The sequence below is a fragment of the Protomyctophum parallelum genome, assembly GCF_964188405.1.
Source record: "Protomyctophum parallelum genome assembly, chromosome: 2".
In the NCBI taxonomy this organism is placed as follows: Eukaryota; Metazoa; Chordata; class Actinopteri; order Myctophiformes; family Myctophidae; genus Protomyctophum; species Protomyctophum parallelum.
In genome coordinates, this window is record NC_139699.1 from 58,308,877 (window position 1) to 58,328,010 (window position 19,134).

Below are 19,134 nucleotides of genomic sequence, written 5' to 3' on the forward strand. Positions count from 1 at the left end.
CTTGGTACCACAGCACCTCAAAGGCCCTTAAAACAAGGCTCCAGACCTCCCAAAACAAACTGGTCAGGCTCCTACTTGGCCTCACCCCCCGAACCCACCTCACCCCTGCCCACTTTGACAGGCTGGGATGGCTTAGGGTCGTCGACAGAGTACAGCATCTTGCAATGGGTCTGGTCCACAAGATTCGATACACCACCAAGATACCCATGTACCTGTCTAAATACTTCCTTAATGTAAACGAAGTCCACACCCACAACACCAGAGGGAGTGCAACAAACCATGTACAACCCAGATTCGGCACAAACAAGGGACTAAATTCTTTTCGCTCCTATGCCACCAAAATGTGGAACGCCCTACCAACAGTCATTAAGACATGTGAATCCCTTGACTCCTTCAAAACCGCTCTCAAAGGGCACCTACGGATGGCTGCAATTCGAAACTGGCCTCTGTAAAATCTAAATCCCCCCCACCCCCCTTTCCCTCACTGTATATTGTATCTTTTCCCTTTTTTGCTTCCCATATGATGAATTTAGCTACATAGAAATGTCTATTTGTATGTCTCTAAATGTTTGTATGTCTTTAAATGTTTTGATGAATTGAACAATGTGGACCCTGTTGTAAACAAGTGTAATGCTTAATTGGGTCGTCCACTCACAGTTGACAGTCTTTGTATTGAGTTTGTGCTTAAAATGTACTGTAAATTCTACAAACTGTTAATAAATATTTCAATCAATCAAGTATCAATGGACACATGGAGTCAATATGAAGCAGGGGTCATTGGGGAGGTTCCAGGGGGTCCCCAGTAAAATGATTGAATACAGCATCACAAATTATGAAACCACTTCATCCGAATGTTATACTTGGTTTGAAAAATGTCGAAAAATGTTTGGAATAGTTTGAATTATATTGAATTTCTAAAAAATAATTATTCTCTGATCTGGGGGTCCCTAGTACAACAGTGTTCAGATGGGGGTCCCTGGTACAACATATATGTTCAGATGGGGGTCCCTGATACAACGGGTACAACAGATGTTCAAATGGTGGTCCCTGGTACAACATATGTTCAGATGGGGGTCCCTGGTACAACATAAACCTCCAGTATTCAGATGGGGGTCCCTGGTACAACATAGTGTTCAGATGGGGGTCCCTGGTACAACATAATGTTCAGATGGGGGTCCCTGGTACAACATAGTGTTCAGATAGGTCCCTGGTACAACAGTTTTCAGATGGGGGTCCCTGGTACAAGTGTTCAGATGGGGGTCCCTGGTACAACATAGTGTTCAGGTGATGGTCCTTGGTACAACAGTGTTCAGACAGGGGTACCTGGTACAACATAGTTTTCAGATGGGGGTCCCTGGTACAACATAATGTTCAGATGGGTGTCCCTGGTACAACATAATGTTCAGATGGGGGTCCCTGGTACAACATAATGATCATATGGGGGTCCCTGGTACAACATATTCAGATGGGGGACCCTGGTACAACATGATCAGATGGGGGTCCCTGGTACAACATAATGATCAGATGGGGGTCCCTGGTACAACATATTCAGATGGGGGACCCTGGTACAACATAATGATCAGATGGGGGTCCCTGGTACAACATATTCAGATGGGGGACCCTGGTACAACATAATGATCATATGGGGGTCCCTGGTACAACATATTCAGATGGGGGTCCCTGACATTAATTCGGGGGTCCTTGAACTCCTTGACATGAAAAGGTTTGAGAAGAATTGATTTACAGCACCCAGAGTAATCTTCAAACACATGCAGTGTCTGCTGGTGAACGCTAGATGGCGGCAAAAACGTCGTTTTCCAGGTCTGTGCAGCATGACACATGACTTCAAACCATAATGTAGTTCACCTGCTTCATCTCTCTCTCTCTCTCTCTCTCATCCAATGGACGAACCTAATTATTTACAACAGTGGTTCCCAAACTTGTTCATGTCAAGGACCCCCAAAATGGTACTCATTAGCCTGCAGACCCCCCCCATTTGAAAATAGATGCCAGGGACCTCCATAAGAGAAGATCTCTGTAAATTGTGTGAGGTCCACAAGATGGTCACATATTTCACCGTAAATCGCCATGCTAGAGTGGAAGAGATTTGCGGAAAAACAGGAAATCATAGGTAAAAACATAGGGTGAGGGGAAAGGGGGGGGGGCATTTGTTTCACAATGGGGTGCATACTTAGTTTAGACTAGTCATTGGTTAGACATGGGTTAAGGTTAGGTTTTGGTGTGCTGCCCCGTGGGAGGTGAGGGTTTGAGATAGGACTAATGACTGGTCTAACCAATGACTAGTCTAAACAAAATACTGTCTAAACACCTTTGTTGGGATGACGGTTACCCCAAATGGGAGGCAACCTTTGGTTAGACATAGCATTGGTTAGACATAAGGTTGGTGAGGCAAATGGAAGTACAGCCAATATCACCTGCTTTGCGGCGACACCCAAGTGTGACGCAATTCTCTATGTGTCTGAGTATTATGAACTTAGCTTATTGAGCATGTAGTACGATGACAAAATCACGACGTCAATTGGGTAAACATAGGAACTTTATTCTCTATACACAATGACCTTAAGAGGAAGAGGTCTTCCAAAAACGCAATGAAATGAGGTAAAGTGAATAATTGATAAATACAGAGAGATTGGTCTGTTTGTACCCTTATTGTATTGGTCTGCTTTTTAAATGTTCAAGTTTCTGTCATGGTCCTCTAGTTGATTTACTTTTTCCACTGCTTGTTCTCATAGTCCCAGTGGGCTGAGAAGCCCTCGACATTGTTGATCCTCATGTCCAGCATTCTCTGGTACTCCTTTTCTTTCCACTCTGCCTCAAAGGTGTGAGGGACAGGCCCGTACACTGTATAAGGACAGTAACAAAAATGTCATAGTGTTTCATTCAACAGTAAATTAAAACTAAATCCCACTGTTCTGATGTGAGGAGATAATATCGGTTGCTGTTGGGTACACTTTTGCATGTCCCAAATGGTTACTTTTCAAGATATGGAAAAAAAGAACCTGTATTCCAATGGATCCCATTTCACATGCTCTCGTTAATACTTTTCATTGGTTCAATATTATTAATAAAACCCACAAAAATACTTCACTTTCACTTAAATTATTTTTCAAACAACATGTACATTTGACAGTCTGTGTATTATAGTGCTCAATGTTATTGCTTAACTAAAGGATAAACTGATATTTAAAATGTGTATTCCTCTCCTTTTGGCAACGTAAATAAATAACTAAATAAAAAGGACTGTGTGCAATGTAAAAATAAAAAAACAGAAAGACGTACCGTTCATTCTCTGCCATAGTACAACAAAACCAGTCATGCCAATAAAGAACAGCATTCCTGCAATCACCGACTTCCACTCCCCGGAATTCTGGGTCATTTCAGGAAAGCTTTTATGGAAGCTGATGCGGTACACTGTCAACATTGGGAATGCATACACACAATTAAAAGATGACGAATTATTTGAAATTTGAAGATAATTAAAGCTCAACATAAGATGAACACAAGCTCAACATAGGATGTGTACATAAGTATGGCAAGAATCTTAATGAAATCCGTTTGAAGAAAAGAGAAGCCTGATTCATACTAAGTTGCGCATTGTGTCACACCGAAAATAGCTGATTTACAAGCTCACAATGTGCAGCATTAGACACATTGTGAGATTGATGGGCTATTTTTGGTGTGCTGTGCACTGCACAACTATGTATAAATCAGCCTTAACCCATTCTGACCGGGCACCCATTTTGGTGTCGGCATCATGTTATGCTTTAGCTATTGAAAAATAGCAGATCTACAAGCTCATATCGCGCCACCGAGTGGCGCGATACGAGCTTGTAGGTCTGCTATTTTTGTAAAAATCGAAGAACGACTGACATTTTTAGAATCTGATCTCAGGTCAGAATGGGTTCATCAGACCAGTGTGTGTCCGGCGGAAACCTCGTATGAATCTGATCTCAGGTCAGAATGGGTTAATGAACAGTATGAAAATGTATGAGTAGTACCAGGATAGAAATATCCTACATGCAATTTTCTCCTCATTAGAGAGCTCTGCCCATGATCCTTTCTCCTTCTCCTTCAGGGAACTCTGCTCTGCACTTAGTTCCTTGACATAGCGAATATCAGGGAGGGGGTTCTCCCGTCTGTCAAAGTAGGCTGGGAGGGTATACTCTTCTACCTTAGCCACACCTACAAGAGAAAGCACAAATTGACTTGTCAGTTCAGTCATAAAAAATAAACATAATATAAAATGCACGAGTCGCACACCAATCAATCACCAGCTAGTGTGATGATAATTGTTCTATAAGGACATGAAACATGTATGGGGCTGCTTGATTGCTCACCGGCACGGGCACATGCATGTTCAGTCAGTGTGTCACGGCCTTAACAGTCAATGACCACAAATTGCACTGATTTTAAGACTGCAAACATACTGTATACATACAACACGTATTCATAGAACAGAAAACACATACGAGACACACTGCAAATACAACACATAAAACATTTCTGCTGATGTCTTTTGGCATGCGTTTTCAGAGAGAAAGACATTTCCAGAAACCCATGTTTCTTTGATAATAAATAACGTAATCTTTAATATCAATTTACACTTACCATGTCCCCCACGTACGCAGACAGATGTGGAAATGGCGCGGTTGCCAATATGACGAAGTGCTCGGATAGCCAACATTCTGTGAAAAAACAAAAAAATTGCAAAATTATCAAAAATCCCTATACTGTGTGTGTGTGTGTGTGTGTAAATAATAAATATATATATTATCTCAACATAAATTTGAAGATCCATAATTTAATTCAGCAGGGATTCAAAATTTGCACAGGGGTGTGAAACAAATGCTCGAATATTGGTCAAAAAGTAAGTGTTTCTTTCTGGAACCCTGTTAGCCCTGAAACATGACTGTCATGAGTACGAGCGTCATTAGCCCCTCTCGGGACCCTACATAAAGCTTTTCTGAAATTTTGATGAGTTTTATGTTGGGTCCCTGGTCAGAACTATATTTTCGTATGGAAATTCCAGAACGTGGAAGTAATCATTCTCTCTAAAATAGAAGCTGCGCCATGTGACGGCATTTTTTTGCCTTTGTTATTCTGAATTCGGTAACTTAAAGTACCTATACATCCCGCTGCGAATATCTCCTGTGGCGCGGAAGCCGTTAAGTATTTTTAATCTTTGTTTGACCGATTTGGTCGCTTTATTTCTTCTTGTTTGTTTACCGTTTATTGTACCGCCTCCCGGTGTGCGGTTGGCTTGTGCGGCTATGTCCCTGCCTCTGATCTGCTGTGTCATAGCTATAGCGCCACTAGCTAGCCAGATAGGCGGTACAATGAGGTGTCAATAAACAAGGAAGGAAGAGAAGAATCCAAGCTTCCAAATCGGGCAAACATATATTAAAAATACTCAACGGCTTCCGCGCCACAGGAGATATTCGCAGCGGGATGTATGGGTACTTATACTTTACATATTCAGAAAGCCTCACACTGAAATATGTCGTCACAGAGCGCGGAGAGGCGCTAAACATGTTGTTTATGTTTAAGAATGGGTGCGTCCCAGGTGGCATGGTAGTAGTGCAACAGGACCCAATGCTATCTGGGTCGTCAAAATGTCAGAAACTTCAGTAGCATTTGGGTTCTGCTTGGAGGGCTAGAGCGTCATGTGAACCATGGCTAGAACCTAGCCCTCCAAGCAGAACCCAAATGCTACTGAAGTTTCTGACATTTGTTCGACCCAGTGCATTGGGTCCTGTTCCACGTCGTCCATGCCACCTGATTAAAACATTTACTGGCTCATGTTTACATGTTAAAACGCCTCCCCGCGCTCTTTGACGATATTCTTCAGTATGAGGCTTTCTGAATATGTAAAGTATAAGTACACATACATACCTTTGCGAATATCTCCTGTGGCGCGGAAGCCGTTAAGTATTTTTAATATATGTTTGCCCGATTTGGAAGCTTGGATTCTTCTTTTCCTTCCTTGTTTATTGACACCTCATTGTACCGCCTATCTGGCTAGCTAGTGGCGCTATAGCTATGACACAGCAGATCAGAGGCAGGGACGTAGCCTCACAAGCCAACCGCACACCGGGAGGCGGTACAATAAACGGTAAACAAACAAGAAGAAATAAAGCGACCAAATCGGTCAAACAAAGATTAAAAATACTTAAAACGGCTTCCGCGCCACAGGAGATATTCGCAGCTGGATGTATAGCTACTTAAAGTTACCGATTTCAGAATAACTCAAGGAAAATAATGGCGTCACATGCCGCGGGTCCTATTTTAGAGAGAATCTCCACATCCGCATTTAGGAATTTCCATACGAAAATACAGTAGTGAGCAGGGACCCAACGTAAAACTCAACAAAATATCAAAAAAGTTTTACGTAGGGTCCCGAAAGGGGCTAGCTAGAACCCTGTATACCTTTGTTGGGATGATGGTTATCCCAAATACAAAAAAGGGCTTATGCAAATACTAAAAGTAAAATATGTAATTTAGATGGCATGTTATATAGACAGATGTCAGGACATTCTATCTATAGTGTTTGTAGTTTCAATGTACAGATATCCTACTGTTAGACGGGTGATAGGTTCTCATAGTTTACTTATGATCCTAGAAGACTTTCTATGCATTTGATGTATTACTTCAAGTTAGTTCTCCAGCATCGTCTCTGCTGCTGAGCTGAGCTACTGTTGTTAACTCTTTAGCACAAGGTCATTGGTCACCCACCACCGGCACAACAAAAGCGCACGATTAGGTCACGTTCTATCGCAACAACAACGCTGCAGCCATCTTACACATCAAGTATAACTGCATCCAGAAAATGTCACATACATTCATGAGATCGGCCAGGTTGAACGATTACGAACTATAAAAAGGCTAACACGATAGCAGCACCCATGCTAACTAAAGTTAGCTAGAAGCTAACGCCGCAGTTCCGCTGTCAATGTCACAGAGGTGTTCCATGGCGTCTTTCACAGCGACGACCACCATTTAACTCCACTGTTACCACAGTGACAACAACATGCCGTTACAACACCAACCATAGAGTACAAACTGTCGTATACAGTTCAGAAATACAGTAAAAACATATTGACCTACTCTGTGTCTTTCTGCCGTTTCGTGTCGCCGACGCGCCTCGTACTTTGCGTGCGTCGTAAAGGAAGTTTGCGGCGCGCACCGCTCACGAGCGGAAATGCGTAACCTCCCCCCACCACACACACACACACACACACATATTTATATACCGGACCGGTAGCTCATAAATGTACAACTTCATTCACTTTTACTCAAGTAAATGTTGAATTCCGGACTTTTATTTGTAACAGTATTTCTATATTGCATATATTGATACTTTTACAGAAGTAAAACGTGTGAGTACTTTTCCCACCACTGCCGGTTTATTTTTACGGCATCTAATTCACTTTACGATACCTTCTTCTTGACTTCCTTCGTTCGTGGTGGTTTACGTTACCACCGGTGCGGCAGAAAAGAAACGAGTGGAAAGAAAGATTAGGTATATTGAACGGATTTCGAGCTTTTCGTGATCTTTCTGTTTGTTTGTTTGTTGTTAAAATCCCCTTTTTGGATCGTAATAAACATGACGTGTTAGATGTACCTTTTAGAGGGTACAACTTCAACACGTTTCCTCCGGTAAGAGCTAAGCTAACGTTAGCAGCAAGCAAGAAGAAGAAGACCCCCCACACATAGTCGACAGTTTGGGATTATAGGATCTATCCGAAAGATTGTCACTGTAACCATGCCTGTTATATTGACAACCCAGGCTTATTGTAAAATGCTTTTACATGCTGCAAAATACCCCCACTGCGCCGTGAATGGGTTGCTGGTGGCAGAGAAAGTAAAGGAGAAGAAGAAAGACAGTAGTCCATCCAGCCCGGTTCTCTGTGTGGACTGTGTCCCTTTGTTCCACGGTACTCTGGCTCTGGCTCCGATGCTAGAGGTGGCTCTGACACTGGTGAGTTGGCATGATCATCTGGTAGATCATCAGTGATCAAGGACCCTCTCCCCCCCCCCCCCCCAGTCTTCATGATGTGCATTAGGCAACGTACACCCATATTTATATTCATACATTATCTTTTCTATAGGATGATCTCAATCTACAAAAAACCCTGTTATTTTATTTTTAACTTCAAAGAGAATGAAGAGTCTGGGACTCTTGGAGTTAGTAAGGGGCCGGTTCTTAATGATCAACTCCCAGGAATAACCCCTGGGGTGTCACCGGCCTGATGTTGAACCAGGGCTTTTTGCTAACTCACATGACTGCTGCTCTTCCTTCAGATTGATACTTGGTGTAAAGAGAACAACTACGTCATAGCTGGATATTACCAAGCGAATGAACGGACAAAGGACTTCAGGTAACTCAACTACATGGTTCCACCAATCGTATGTATTATTGCAAGACAAGACAAAATGCTGTTTAACTACAGAGATGCTTCGTCCTGTTATCACAACTGTCAGACAGTCAGACAGACACAGTCTATCTATACAAACACAATGGCCTCTATCCACACACCATTTCGATGAAGGCTCTGTTCCATTCTGGTCAGAGTCAGGGTGCTGCTATTGTGTGCTCACTGGAAACACGCTGGCTACACCAGTGTGTCTCAAAGTGTCCTTGAGTGTACAAATGGTCCTGTACGGTTGTGTAACTCTTGAGTGTACAAATGGCCCCGTACGGGTATGTAACTCTGAGTGTACAAATGGACCAACATTTGTACAAGAGTTGGCTTTGTCCGGCGTAAACGTCTATAAATAAATACTTTTTGAATACTCTATGGGGAAAATGAATGGGGAATTCTCTTCCGGGGCTCTCGTCGTCATGAAAGGGATTGCGACGCTCTATAGCCCATTGGCTATATGCACACAGAAGAACAGTTCAGTGGAGGGAAGCCAGGCAGGGTCAATCAACACATAAGCCAAATTCCAATACCCAAAATCTCGACCACTCACTCACACTCAAGCATGGCGGTGTTATGGTGAAATATGTAACCATAATGTGGACTTCACACAACTTACATGGAAGTCTTTAAACACGTGGCCTAAAAAACGTTCGGTTGAACTCTGCTAATAAACAAACTGCAACGATTTACATTCAGAGACTGAGATTAGGTGATTGTCTACACGATTGTCACATATTTCAGCAGGTCACCAATTTCTCAGTAACACCACCATGCTGGAGTGACCAAGTGTGAGTGAGCGAGTGGCCAAGAATTTGGTTATAGGCTACTCGTGCTGACTGGGGTGGCACCGGTCAGCAGTGAGTGTTGTGCGGACGGAGGTGCTATATGTCGGACGTCCTCATGGTGGGGGCTCCTCACTGGCAGGTGAGCCAGTAGGGTACAATAGCAGTGACAACACACAGAAGTGTGTGGGGAGGAATTAATTGGGGACTAAATTGGGGAAAAAAGGGGTAAAGATCATAATTAGCTAGTATAACGTGTAAAAGTGTGCGTGGGTGTATACATTAGCTAGCTAGTATTTTCTCAGATTTGGCTAAATCTGGCGTATTTACTTTTCATTCATTTGCACTGTTTGACAGATCCAATGTAGTAAATAACTTGATCCATTGGAAGGGTGTGACTGTTTTGAATAATACAAAGCTTCCACCCCACAACAACATTTATTGTGTGTTTATTTTCACCTGTCCTACAGACCCAACCAGTTTGCTGAAAAGGTTGCTGCCAGGATTTCAGAGAACTTCAGTGATGCAGCAATCGTGATGGTAGGACAAACGGATATAGACATGTTGTACCATCAAACACACGACCACACAAAACCAATCGTTATTTTGTCTCCATTTTGTTCTTAGGTGGACAGCAGTAGATTGACAATGAGCTGTTTTGAACCCATTTTACTTATCTATGACCACCATGAAAACAAGTGGAAGAATAGAGATGTCAATCCGTAAGTTTCTCTTTCTCTACACACTTTCACTAAAAGAACATTGGCCTTCAGTCAGTAGATAATCAGACTAATAGGTATTGATAAAAAATATATATATACTTTTTTTCCCCAGATTTGTTTATATAATTCGAAAAAACGACTTCTTGATTATTCAATAACGTTATGGATAGAATGTGGCCATGCTGGTCATCTCCAATAATTAGCAATTTAAGTTTATTGCAGTGGTTCCCAAAGTGGGGTCCGGGGACCCCCAGGGGTCCTTGAGGGAGTTCCAGGAGGTCCCCAGCTAAACGATAGTTTGGAACCAAATGGGTCTGTAACTCATAGTGCACAAATGGAACCAAATGGTTCCATTTGTGTACACTCACAATTAAATAAATTAACATTCATTTTACAATATAAATTGGGGGTCCCAGAGATAGAAATTAAGAAATGTCATTAAATGGGGGGTCCGAGGCCTAATGCATGTCAAACCGAGGGTCATTGAAATTAAACGAGTTGAGAATCACTGTCCCTGGCATATCACTTCAAATGGGGGTCCACAGGCTGATTAGTGTCAATTTGGGGGTCCTTGACATGAAAAAGTGCAGGAACCACTGGTTTATTGTATTGTAGATGTTGTAGTCGAGTGATGTTTGCCTGTGTTCCAGTGAATGTTTGGAGATGTTGTAGTCGAGTGATGTTTGCCTGTGTTCCAGTGAATGTTTGGAGATGTTGTAGTCGAGTGATGTTTGCCTGTGTTCCAGGGAATGTTTTGAGGACTGGCATGAAGCCAGGAAGATCACATCTGCTCTGCTAGAAAGCAGGTCCTCTGATGACCTGGTTGACTTTGACAATCACTTGGATGACCTGAGGAACGACTGGACCAACCCTGTTATCAACAAGGCTGTGTTGGATCTGTGCTAAAAAAAAATGGTGACGTGTTAAGATGGATAAAGTCATACAGTATATTGCTGCCATTCAGCATGCATGGTGCTGCAGGACGTGTAGCACAGGATTACAAGTGGAAGTGCTGAATACAAAGTCTTTGCTCCAGTTAGAAAGTTTCTCACATTGACAAGAACTTGTGGAGTATTGACCTGTTAAGCCAAAATCTCATAAGGGCAAGCAAGATGCACTGTTGCATACTGTGCAAGTGTTATCCCTCTGTATAGGGGATACTGGAGTGATTAAGGCTATTTTGTTTCAGAGTGCAACTTTTCAATTGCAATTTTGATGTTTTCAGCAATAGTTTGTGTTTTGCTTATAGTTATGTGCATAAAATTGATTTGAGAAATGTTTAAATATATTTCCACAACTGTCTTATTTCATCGTTACTAACATACAGAGGTATTATAAATTATTTAAATGTCTTAAGATAATCACACTACTAATTTATGATTCAGATTTCCCTTCTCAAAGGCAACAGAACTGAAAAGCATCAGTCTTATAATCTTGTTCAGTATAATCAGTCCTGTTTAGAGAGAGCGCATTATTTTTGCCCCATCACTGGTCTGTTTTTGGAGGTCTATGAATATAGGTTTCCCCCCCCCCCCCCCCCTTTTATCTTTTGACTGTTTTCAATTTAGATAGTTTTAGCAGTGTAGTTTTTTTCCCCCTTTTGTTATTTGGTGTATCACTGGGTGAGATTCTAAAAGGTCAGAAAAACAATTGTGTGATTACAAAAATGAAATAAACTGTTCAAACTGACAGCTAAATATTTGAAATAAAAATGCATACGCACCCAAAATCCTAGGCATACAGCCCTATATCAATGCATTGAGTTGTAAAACTAACGATATTTTTTCATTTTGATTAGTTTACTGTAACCATACTATTGTCACTTTTGAGTGCTGCAGCCTGGTGGAGGAATTTATTGTTGCTCTCACTTGTTCACATGCACAAATGTAGACTACGCTGTTCAAGATTATGTGCTGTTTTACATCAGATGTTTGCTTTAGCTAAGGCCATAATATTTATACTAAAATTGACCACTTCTAAAGAGTTGATAGATAATAAATACAGTTTATTTAAAGGTACTGAAATAACTTTATATTTGAGATTTAATTTAATCAGAGCTAATTACTGTAAATTATTGTGAGAATTGTTTTTTACAAAAAATGTATGAATTGAATGTACGATTAAAAACAACTTTTTGAGATCAATCTTGGATCAGACATGTTTTTATATTTTTATTTCGTTTTCAAGAACTACAAGGCAATTGCGAAAAGGCCATAGAAATACACGTTTTTCCATGTTGGTTTGTTTTTCAAATGTAGCTTCTATTTGTATTATTACTAATTATTCAGATTAATTTGGTTTGTCCAATTCTGACTATTGCATAATTAGTCGCTGTTATTAGCCCTGTAAAGGTCCAAATTGCAGCAATTGCTAATTCATTAGTGGTGTTAAATACTGACACCAAGTGGCGAATGAGTGGAATTGTTTCATGAATATTCGTCCCGGGCCGCTCATAATTATCACTTCATAATAGTAAAATAGATAAAAGTATCATAATAACTGATAATCAGTTATTATTGTGCTATTTCCTCCAACACTCAAAGAAGAAAAAAGGTTTCTGACTGAAAGGGGTTGTTTTATTCTTTGTTCTCAAATCTGAATCAATAATAATATACTTTTGTGTCTCTCGTGCGCAGGCGTCGAGTGACGCAAAAGCAAATAGTTGCGTGTTTCCGGTTCGGCTGTTTTTTCGGCGCGGAACATTAAAGTTGATCAAAACAAACAGTTCAGTCAGTGAAACAACAACATGGATCCTTCCGAGGTAGAATTCCTGGCCGAGAAGGAGATGGTGAAGATAATACCAAATTTCAGTCTCGACAAAATCTATTTGATCGGGGTGAGTGTTTCATTTAATAAACAAACAGCAAAGCATCAGACATGAGAGTGTAAACATTGTTACGTTACCGTGGTGATGACTTTAGCCACTTTACTTATTCACAATTTCACACGACAAATCCTGAACTATGCGACGTAGAAAGAAACTTAATACCGGGTATTTGTTTATCGTGTCTTTCTCTCACTAGGGAGACCTGGGTCCCTTCAACCCTGGGCTGTCTGTTGGCGTTCCTCTGTGGCTGGCTCTCAATTTAAAGCAGAGACAGAAATGCAGAATTGTGCCTCCTGAGTGGATGGATGTAGGTAAGGTAAGGTCTAGTTAGTAGGTGGTTCCAAACTTTTCACGTCAAGGACCCCCAAATTGACACTAATTAGCCCACGGACTCCCTCATAAGAGAACACATTTTTTAAATATTTTGTTTGGGAGCGTTTTAACCATTGCTGGCTGTCTGAATACAAAAAATAATTAAAGCCAAAGGTCATTAAAATGTTGACATTTTTATTGCTTTAAGACAAGTCTGTCGGTGCTAATGCTCTCTTGTGTGCAGATAAATTGGAGGAGATTCGTGAGCTGGAGCGGAGGGAGGATGCCTTTACTCCCGTTCCCAGTCCGTATTACATGGAGCTGACCAAACTGCTCCTGAACCAGTAATTACGCCACACTATTTAACCTTTTTTATCTATCATGGTTGGATGAATATTAAATTGACAATGTTTTTACAGTACAGCAGTACAGTGAGTTAAAAAGACAGTGTAGGAGGCGGAGCCATGAAATGGTTATGTTTGTTATTATTTATATGTTGGTCATGGTCAATGAAATTAATGGGCTGTCACTGGTGTCTAGATGATTGATTGACGGGCATAGGGGCGCACCTGGTTATCTTTAACATCACCTGTTCACCTGCTGAGCACACAGTGAGAGAGAGAGGGTGTGTGGGACGCCGTACTTTTGTTGACCGCTTTACACCGCTTTAATTTGCTTTATTTTATTTACTTTATTTAAGTTGAAGCTGTGGTCATTTTTGCTTTATGTTTGTGGTAAATTTTAACCCACCACACTAACTAAAACTTAGACAAAATGGACAAAAAGGCTGAATGAGATTCTTTATACTAAATAGCAAACTCCAGGAAAAGTACCAGGCAATGGCATCAGACGATCGGATGGAAAAACACGCAGGCAGAGATGAGCTGAAGTGTAGAGTTGTATTTATTGCAGAGTCAGACCAAGACCAAGAACAGCAGAGAGCTTCCCGCGGCCCATGAGCTGTGTGCCGCGGAGCACAGAGCAGACTGACTGGGTCAGCCTGCCCAAACAAGACTCCCTAACATTGTATTTCACAGACATTATATGCAGTCTAACATCAAACAGTGGTTTCTGGGTGTTGGTTGATTTTACATACCAACAGTGGGCAGTGGCATAGAAATGCATACAGAGTGACGTCTGAGATTTAATCAACTGGCCTCTTGGTTTAAACAATAGAATGCTAATTCCTATCACACCCAGCCGAGCCAGGCTACTTCACTATGCATGATGGCTTCAGCTAGACAGACCGACTCCAACATTGACTTTATCACAGAGTACCACTTGGTCATGAACAAGCATGATATAGTATACAAATTATTGTCCAATATACGACATGTTTGAGCACCGTTATAAGTCATTTACATTGCTTTAATAAAACCATTCAAATGCATCGTTTGGATCCAGCGAATTCATTTTGTTTGTGGTGGAGCACGTCTGACAACAAGTTTAGTTCTCATGTAGTCGCTTTACAGACAGCAAATGGAATGAGACACAATTAAGCCAAAGGCTTGTTTGTTACGATTGTGGTCCATTAATATAAACCATATAATCCATATAAACATTCAACACGCAAACAACTGGACAAAACATAACATTACAGACAATGATATAGGCCTGGGCCATGGCTCAGCGGTCCATGCACCTTGGCTGGTAATCCAGTCTGGCAGTGTGCCGCGGGTTCGATCCCGACGGCCTTTACTACATGTCCTCCCCCCATCTCTCTCACCATTTCCTGTCAGCCTACTGTCTGTGTCTCCATAAAAAATATAAAATAAAGGCGAAAGCCACAAAAATATATAATATTAAAAATAAATGATAGTCATGATGATACCGTCACTGTCGGGTGGAAACCGGTCCAAGGCAGTTATTTGCAGGATTCCCACGGTCATGAAATTAACACTTACAGAAAATCTACAAGCTCACAACAACATGCTGCTATGTGATCCTATGACTGATTGAATGATTGTTAAATGTTATAGGCCTGGAAATTGGGTTAAATATTCTGGAAAGTTTTGGAAATTCGTTGGTAAAAAATGTGTGGGAACCCTTTATTCACACAATCAGAACCAACCACTAACGGATCTACAAGCTCACAATGTGTCACTGCTATGTTTGCACCTTTTGACCGATACTCCTGTATGTTGAAAAATCTACTAGGGAATTCATTTACGAATGTAATGGCTCCCACCTGAGCCATTACTATGCTGTAACGTCCATGATGTGGCTTATGTGTGTTTATGCAGTGCGTCCGACAACATCCCTAAAGCAGATGAGATCCGCACGCTGGTCAAGGACATCTGGGACACGCGTATCGCTAAACTCCGGCTCTCCGCGGACAGCTTCATCAACCAGCAGGAGGCTCATGCCAAGGTAATCATCTATTAACGCAACCCTGGCCAGCGCCAGGGGGCGATAGTTCAGCGTAAACCGCGCTTTACATAGATTGTGCATTACATTCATACACTGATGGCGGAGGACACCATGCAAGACACCAACCTGCACATCGGTCCAAAGGGGAACCTTCCTGTTCCCAGGCGTCCACTCTACCCCTGAGCCACTGGCGACAATGTGTGTAGCATGACATGCCCTTGCTTTCATGGCTGTCATTCTTCAGTGTTTTATAAAACAACCGTTGCAAAAAGCTTGTTTTACATTTGATGGACAGTTGGCATTATAGCCACTCCTCCTGAATGTAATTCATGCATTCACTCTGAATGGATTCATTTATTATTGCGTAGTAATAAGTAGGCTGTGTTTTCTTATCTAGTAGGACACTGTGTGTAAATGCTCGCATATTTCAATTTTGTATAACTGCAACTAACATGAGTGAGTGTGAAGTACCATGAACATGGAGTGATTTACACATTAATTCCATTCAGATTCAAATATAGAAGTAGTAGAGTTAGGACCACATAATGGAAGTCCCAAATCAGAACTTTAAACATCAGATCATTCCACGTGAGTTTAAATTTTAAAATGCTTCCTCTTCAAACTGAAATAAATGTGTTCTCACCGCCGTTGTATGAGCATGTTTCACACCTACCCGTAATGTGTTTCCCTTTCTAGCTGGACAACCTGACGCTGATGGAGATTAACACGACGCGCAGCTTTCTCCTCGACTCCCTCAACTGCATGTACAAGCTACGTTCCAATCTAATGCCTGGTGCCAGTAAGGGGAAATCTTCTCTGGAATAATTTTTATAAAATAAAAAATTCAGATTATGTCAAGGATTTGTATGTGGTTTATACAATTTAAGGTTTAGTCTGACTGTCTCACACTTCTAGGCTCACTTTCACACTTGTCACCCCAGACGATGTTTAAGTTGCGATGTCTGATATTCATTTGATCAGACATACTAGTATTATATTACTGTATAAAGGCTGTTGTCCAACTATGCTAAAGTTGTTTATCCCAGTGATTCCCAAATACTGTTTTGGGACCGGAATTTGTGGGTCACAGCCCCATGTTTTTTAATGTCAGAAAATAATACGGTAACACTTTTAGTTTAAAAACACAATAAAGTACAAAAAAAGACAAACAATATTACAATACAGTACAAATGGACAAATGTAACCAAATGGACCCATATTTGATAATACTATGTTGAAGTGGTTTTGTCTGGTCATACAGTAGTGTCTTATGATCATGTGTTTTGTTTTGGATGGCAACATATTGTTCCTTGTGTAACCCCTGGTAGTGTGCAACAGGTAGCCTAAAGTGTGATTCATGAAGTTATGGTGGTGTCTCAAAATAAATCTTAAGCCTAATTTACTTAAGTGCTATACTGTACGTGCCAGTTATTGAAGAGACCTTTTCAACAGAAAAACGTGATGTGATGAGTTTTTCTATTGAAAACCATAGGTCTTTTCAGAGAGCAACAGTCATATGACATGTTACAATTTGCCCTAAACCTTGCCGCACCGAGTTCACACTCACATAGCCACCAATAAGCTCCTCGGGGGGCCTGCATTGGTCATTATGTGAAGATGCGTTGGACATTTTGTAAAGATGACAGGAGAGTATGGGGGAAGGATCTTTCTCTTGATTGATTTCAATTTTGGTGGATAAAATGTTCTGTATTTCTCCCATGGGGTAGGATGATAATTATGTATTGGTTCCGGGTAGAAAATCCCCTGTGCTTAAAGGCATGATTAACAGATTATGAAAGGATTCTAACATACCTTTTGAGCAGATTTTATTTCAAAAAGCTAGTTTGTTAGGATATGAATGACCCTTGTGTCTGTTGAGAGCTATCTTCGTCACGAAGCTGACTATTCATTATATGATTTTAAAGGGTTAGTTCAGATTTTTGGACTTAAGGCTGTAGGAAATACTTGACATTAATAGTGTGGTGGGAGTCCCGTGGTGGGCGTTCTGGTTTTGGTGAATATTAAGTAGTTTCGGTTTTGGTGTGGGTTTGGGGGCCACTCATTGAAACATATAGATATTACAGATTGCTTGTCCACAAATGCCATGATATTTAGATAGCATGCTGTTTAGACAGATGCGCATGCCATTTATTCTAATCTTGGACTTTGTAATTCGCTCTGGATAAGATCGTCTACTAAATGAAAATAATTAATTTAGTTCTTCTAACTTACTTATACAAGTATAATTTCAAAACATGCAAGAACCACAGACATCGGTTTAATCATGTGTCTCCAATTAATAGTTGTTAGAAACCTAACAATCCCCCCTTTACAAAACTGAAAATGTGCCTTCAGTCAGTGGCATCTAACAGATTTTTGTGAGCGGGCCAGGATATGAATAAGGCTGATTAACATAGCACAGAAATAGCGGTTCAATTTATTTTATTTTTTAAACACCGGAAGACTGAAACTCTATGTAGACACAGAGACACATCTTTACTGCTTATAAAAGGTTACTTACTACTGTACAGTATGAGTAACAAAAATTCATAATAAGTGCAAAAATATTTGAAGAAACAAGCAATCGACTAACAACCCTATCATGACAGCCCAAAAAGTGACAAAAAGTTTGTTGAACATTTTCCTCCCCGTATTTACATATCACTAACCTGTATTGTTTTTAAATACCAATGTTAGTGTATATTTTACTTGTAGGCTAGTACAGGTTAGAATCCTTGAAATTAAATTATAATCCTAGCGTTAGTGCGACAGACATAGCAGACATCCTAGCGTTCAGTAGCCTAGTGTGACAGTGTATAGCAGACATCCTAGCGTTCAGTAGCCTAGTGGACAGACAGTGTATAGCAGACATCCTAGCGTTCAGTAGCCTAGTGTGACAGACAGTGCATAGCAGACATCCTAGCGTTCAGTAGCCTAGTGGACACAGTGTATAGCAGACATCCTAGCGTTCAGTAGCCTAGTGGACAGACAGTGCATAGCAGACATCCTAGCGTTCAGTAGCCTAGTGTGACAGTGCATAGCAGACATCCTAGCGTTTGGTAGCCTAGTGGACAGACAGTGCATAGCAGACATCCTAGCGTTTGGTAGCCTAGTGGACAGACAGTGCATAGCAGCAGACATCCTAGCGTTCAGTAGCCTAGTGGACAGACAGTGTATAGCAGACATCCTAGCGTGCAGTAGCCTAGTGGACAGACAGTGCATAGCAGACATCCTAGCGTTCAGTAGCCTAGTGGACAGACAGTGTATAGCAGACATCCTAGCGTTCAGTAGCCTAGTGGACAGACAGTACATAGCAGACATCCTAGCGTTCAGTAGCCTAGTGGACAGACAGTGTATAGCAGACATCCTAGCGTTCAGTAGCCTAGTGTGACAGTGCATAGCAGACATCCTAGCGTTCAGTAGCCTAGTGGACAGACAGTGTATAGCAGACATCCTAGCGTTCAGTAGCCTAGTGTGACAGTGCATAGCAGACATCCTAGCGTTCAGTAGCCTAGTGGACAGACAGTGTATAGCAGACATCCTAGCATTCAGTAGCCTAGTGGACAGACAGTGTATAGCAGACATCCTAGCGTTCAGTAGCCTAGTGGACAGACAGTGCATAGCAGACATCATAGCGTTCAGTAGCCTAGTGGACAGACAGTGTATAGCAGACATCC

The 19,134-nt window shown here is 41.3% G+C and overlaps 3 protein-coding genes across 3 annotated transcripts; 2 read left to right on the forward strand and 1 right to left on the reverse strand.

The window, feature by feature from the left end:
* Positions 1-2,544: 2,544 nt before the first annotated feature.
* On the reverse strand, positions 2,545-7,203 carry cox4i1 (cytochrome c oxidase subunit 4I1). Its single transcript, XM_083758157.1, has 5 exons — positions 7,126-7,203; positions 4,630-4,706; positions 4,039-4,203; positions 3,301-3,432; positions 2,545-2,862 (listed from the first exon to the last, which is right to left on the reverse strand). The coding sequence occupies exons 2-5, from the start codon at positions 4,703-4,705 to the stop codon at positions 2,726-2,728; spliced, it is 510 nt and encodes a 169-aa protein (XP_083614283.1). The 5' UTR covers position 4,706; positions 7,126-7,203; the 3' UTR covers positions 2,545-2,725.
* A 49-nt stretch (positions 7,204-7,252) lies between these two features.
* emc8 (ER membrane protein complex subunit 8) lies at positions 7,253-12,086 on the forward strand. Its single transcript, XM_083759115.1, has 5 exons — positions 7,253-7,999; positions 8,323-8,399; positions 9,697-9,766; positions 9,854-9,948; positions 10,695-12,086. Exons 1-5 carry the CDS (start codon positions 7,784-7,786, stop codon positions 10,852-10,854), a joined length of 618 nt encoding a protein of 205 aa, XP_083615241.1. The 5' UTR covers positions 7,253-7,783; the 3' UTR covers positions 10,855-12,086.
* A 570-nt stretch (positions 12,087-12,656) lies between these two features.
* gins2 (GINS complex subunit 2) lies at positions 12,657-16,282 on the forward strand (the record flags this gene model as incomplete). The annotated part of the gene is made up of 5 exons (XM_083759381.1): positions 12,657-12,784; positions 12,972-13,086; positions 13,332-13,431; positions 15,331-15,457; positions 16,154-16,282. Exons 1-5 carry the CDS (start codon positions 12,695-12,697, stop codon positions 16,280-16,282), a joined length of 561 nt encoding a protein of 186 aa, XP_083615507.1. The 5' UTR covers positions 12,657-12,694.
* Between the last annotated feature and the right edge of the window lie 2,852 nt (positions 16,283-19,134).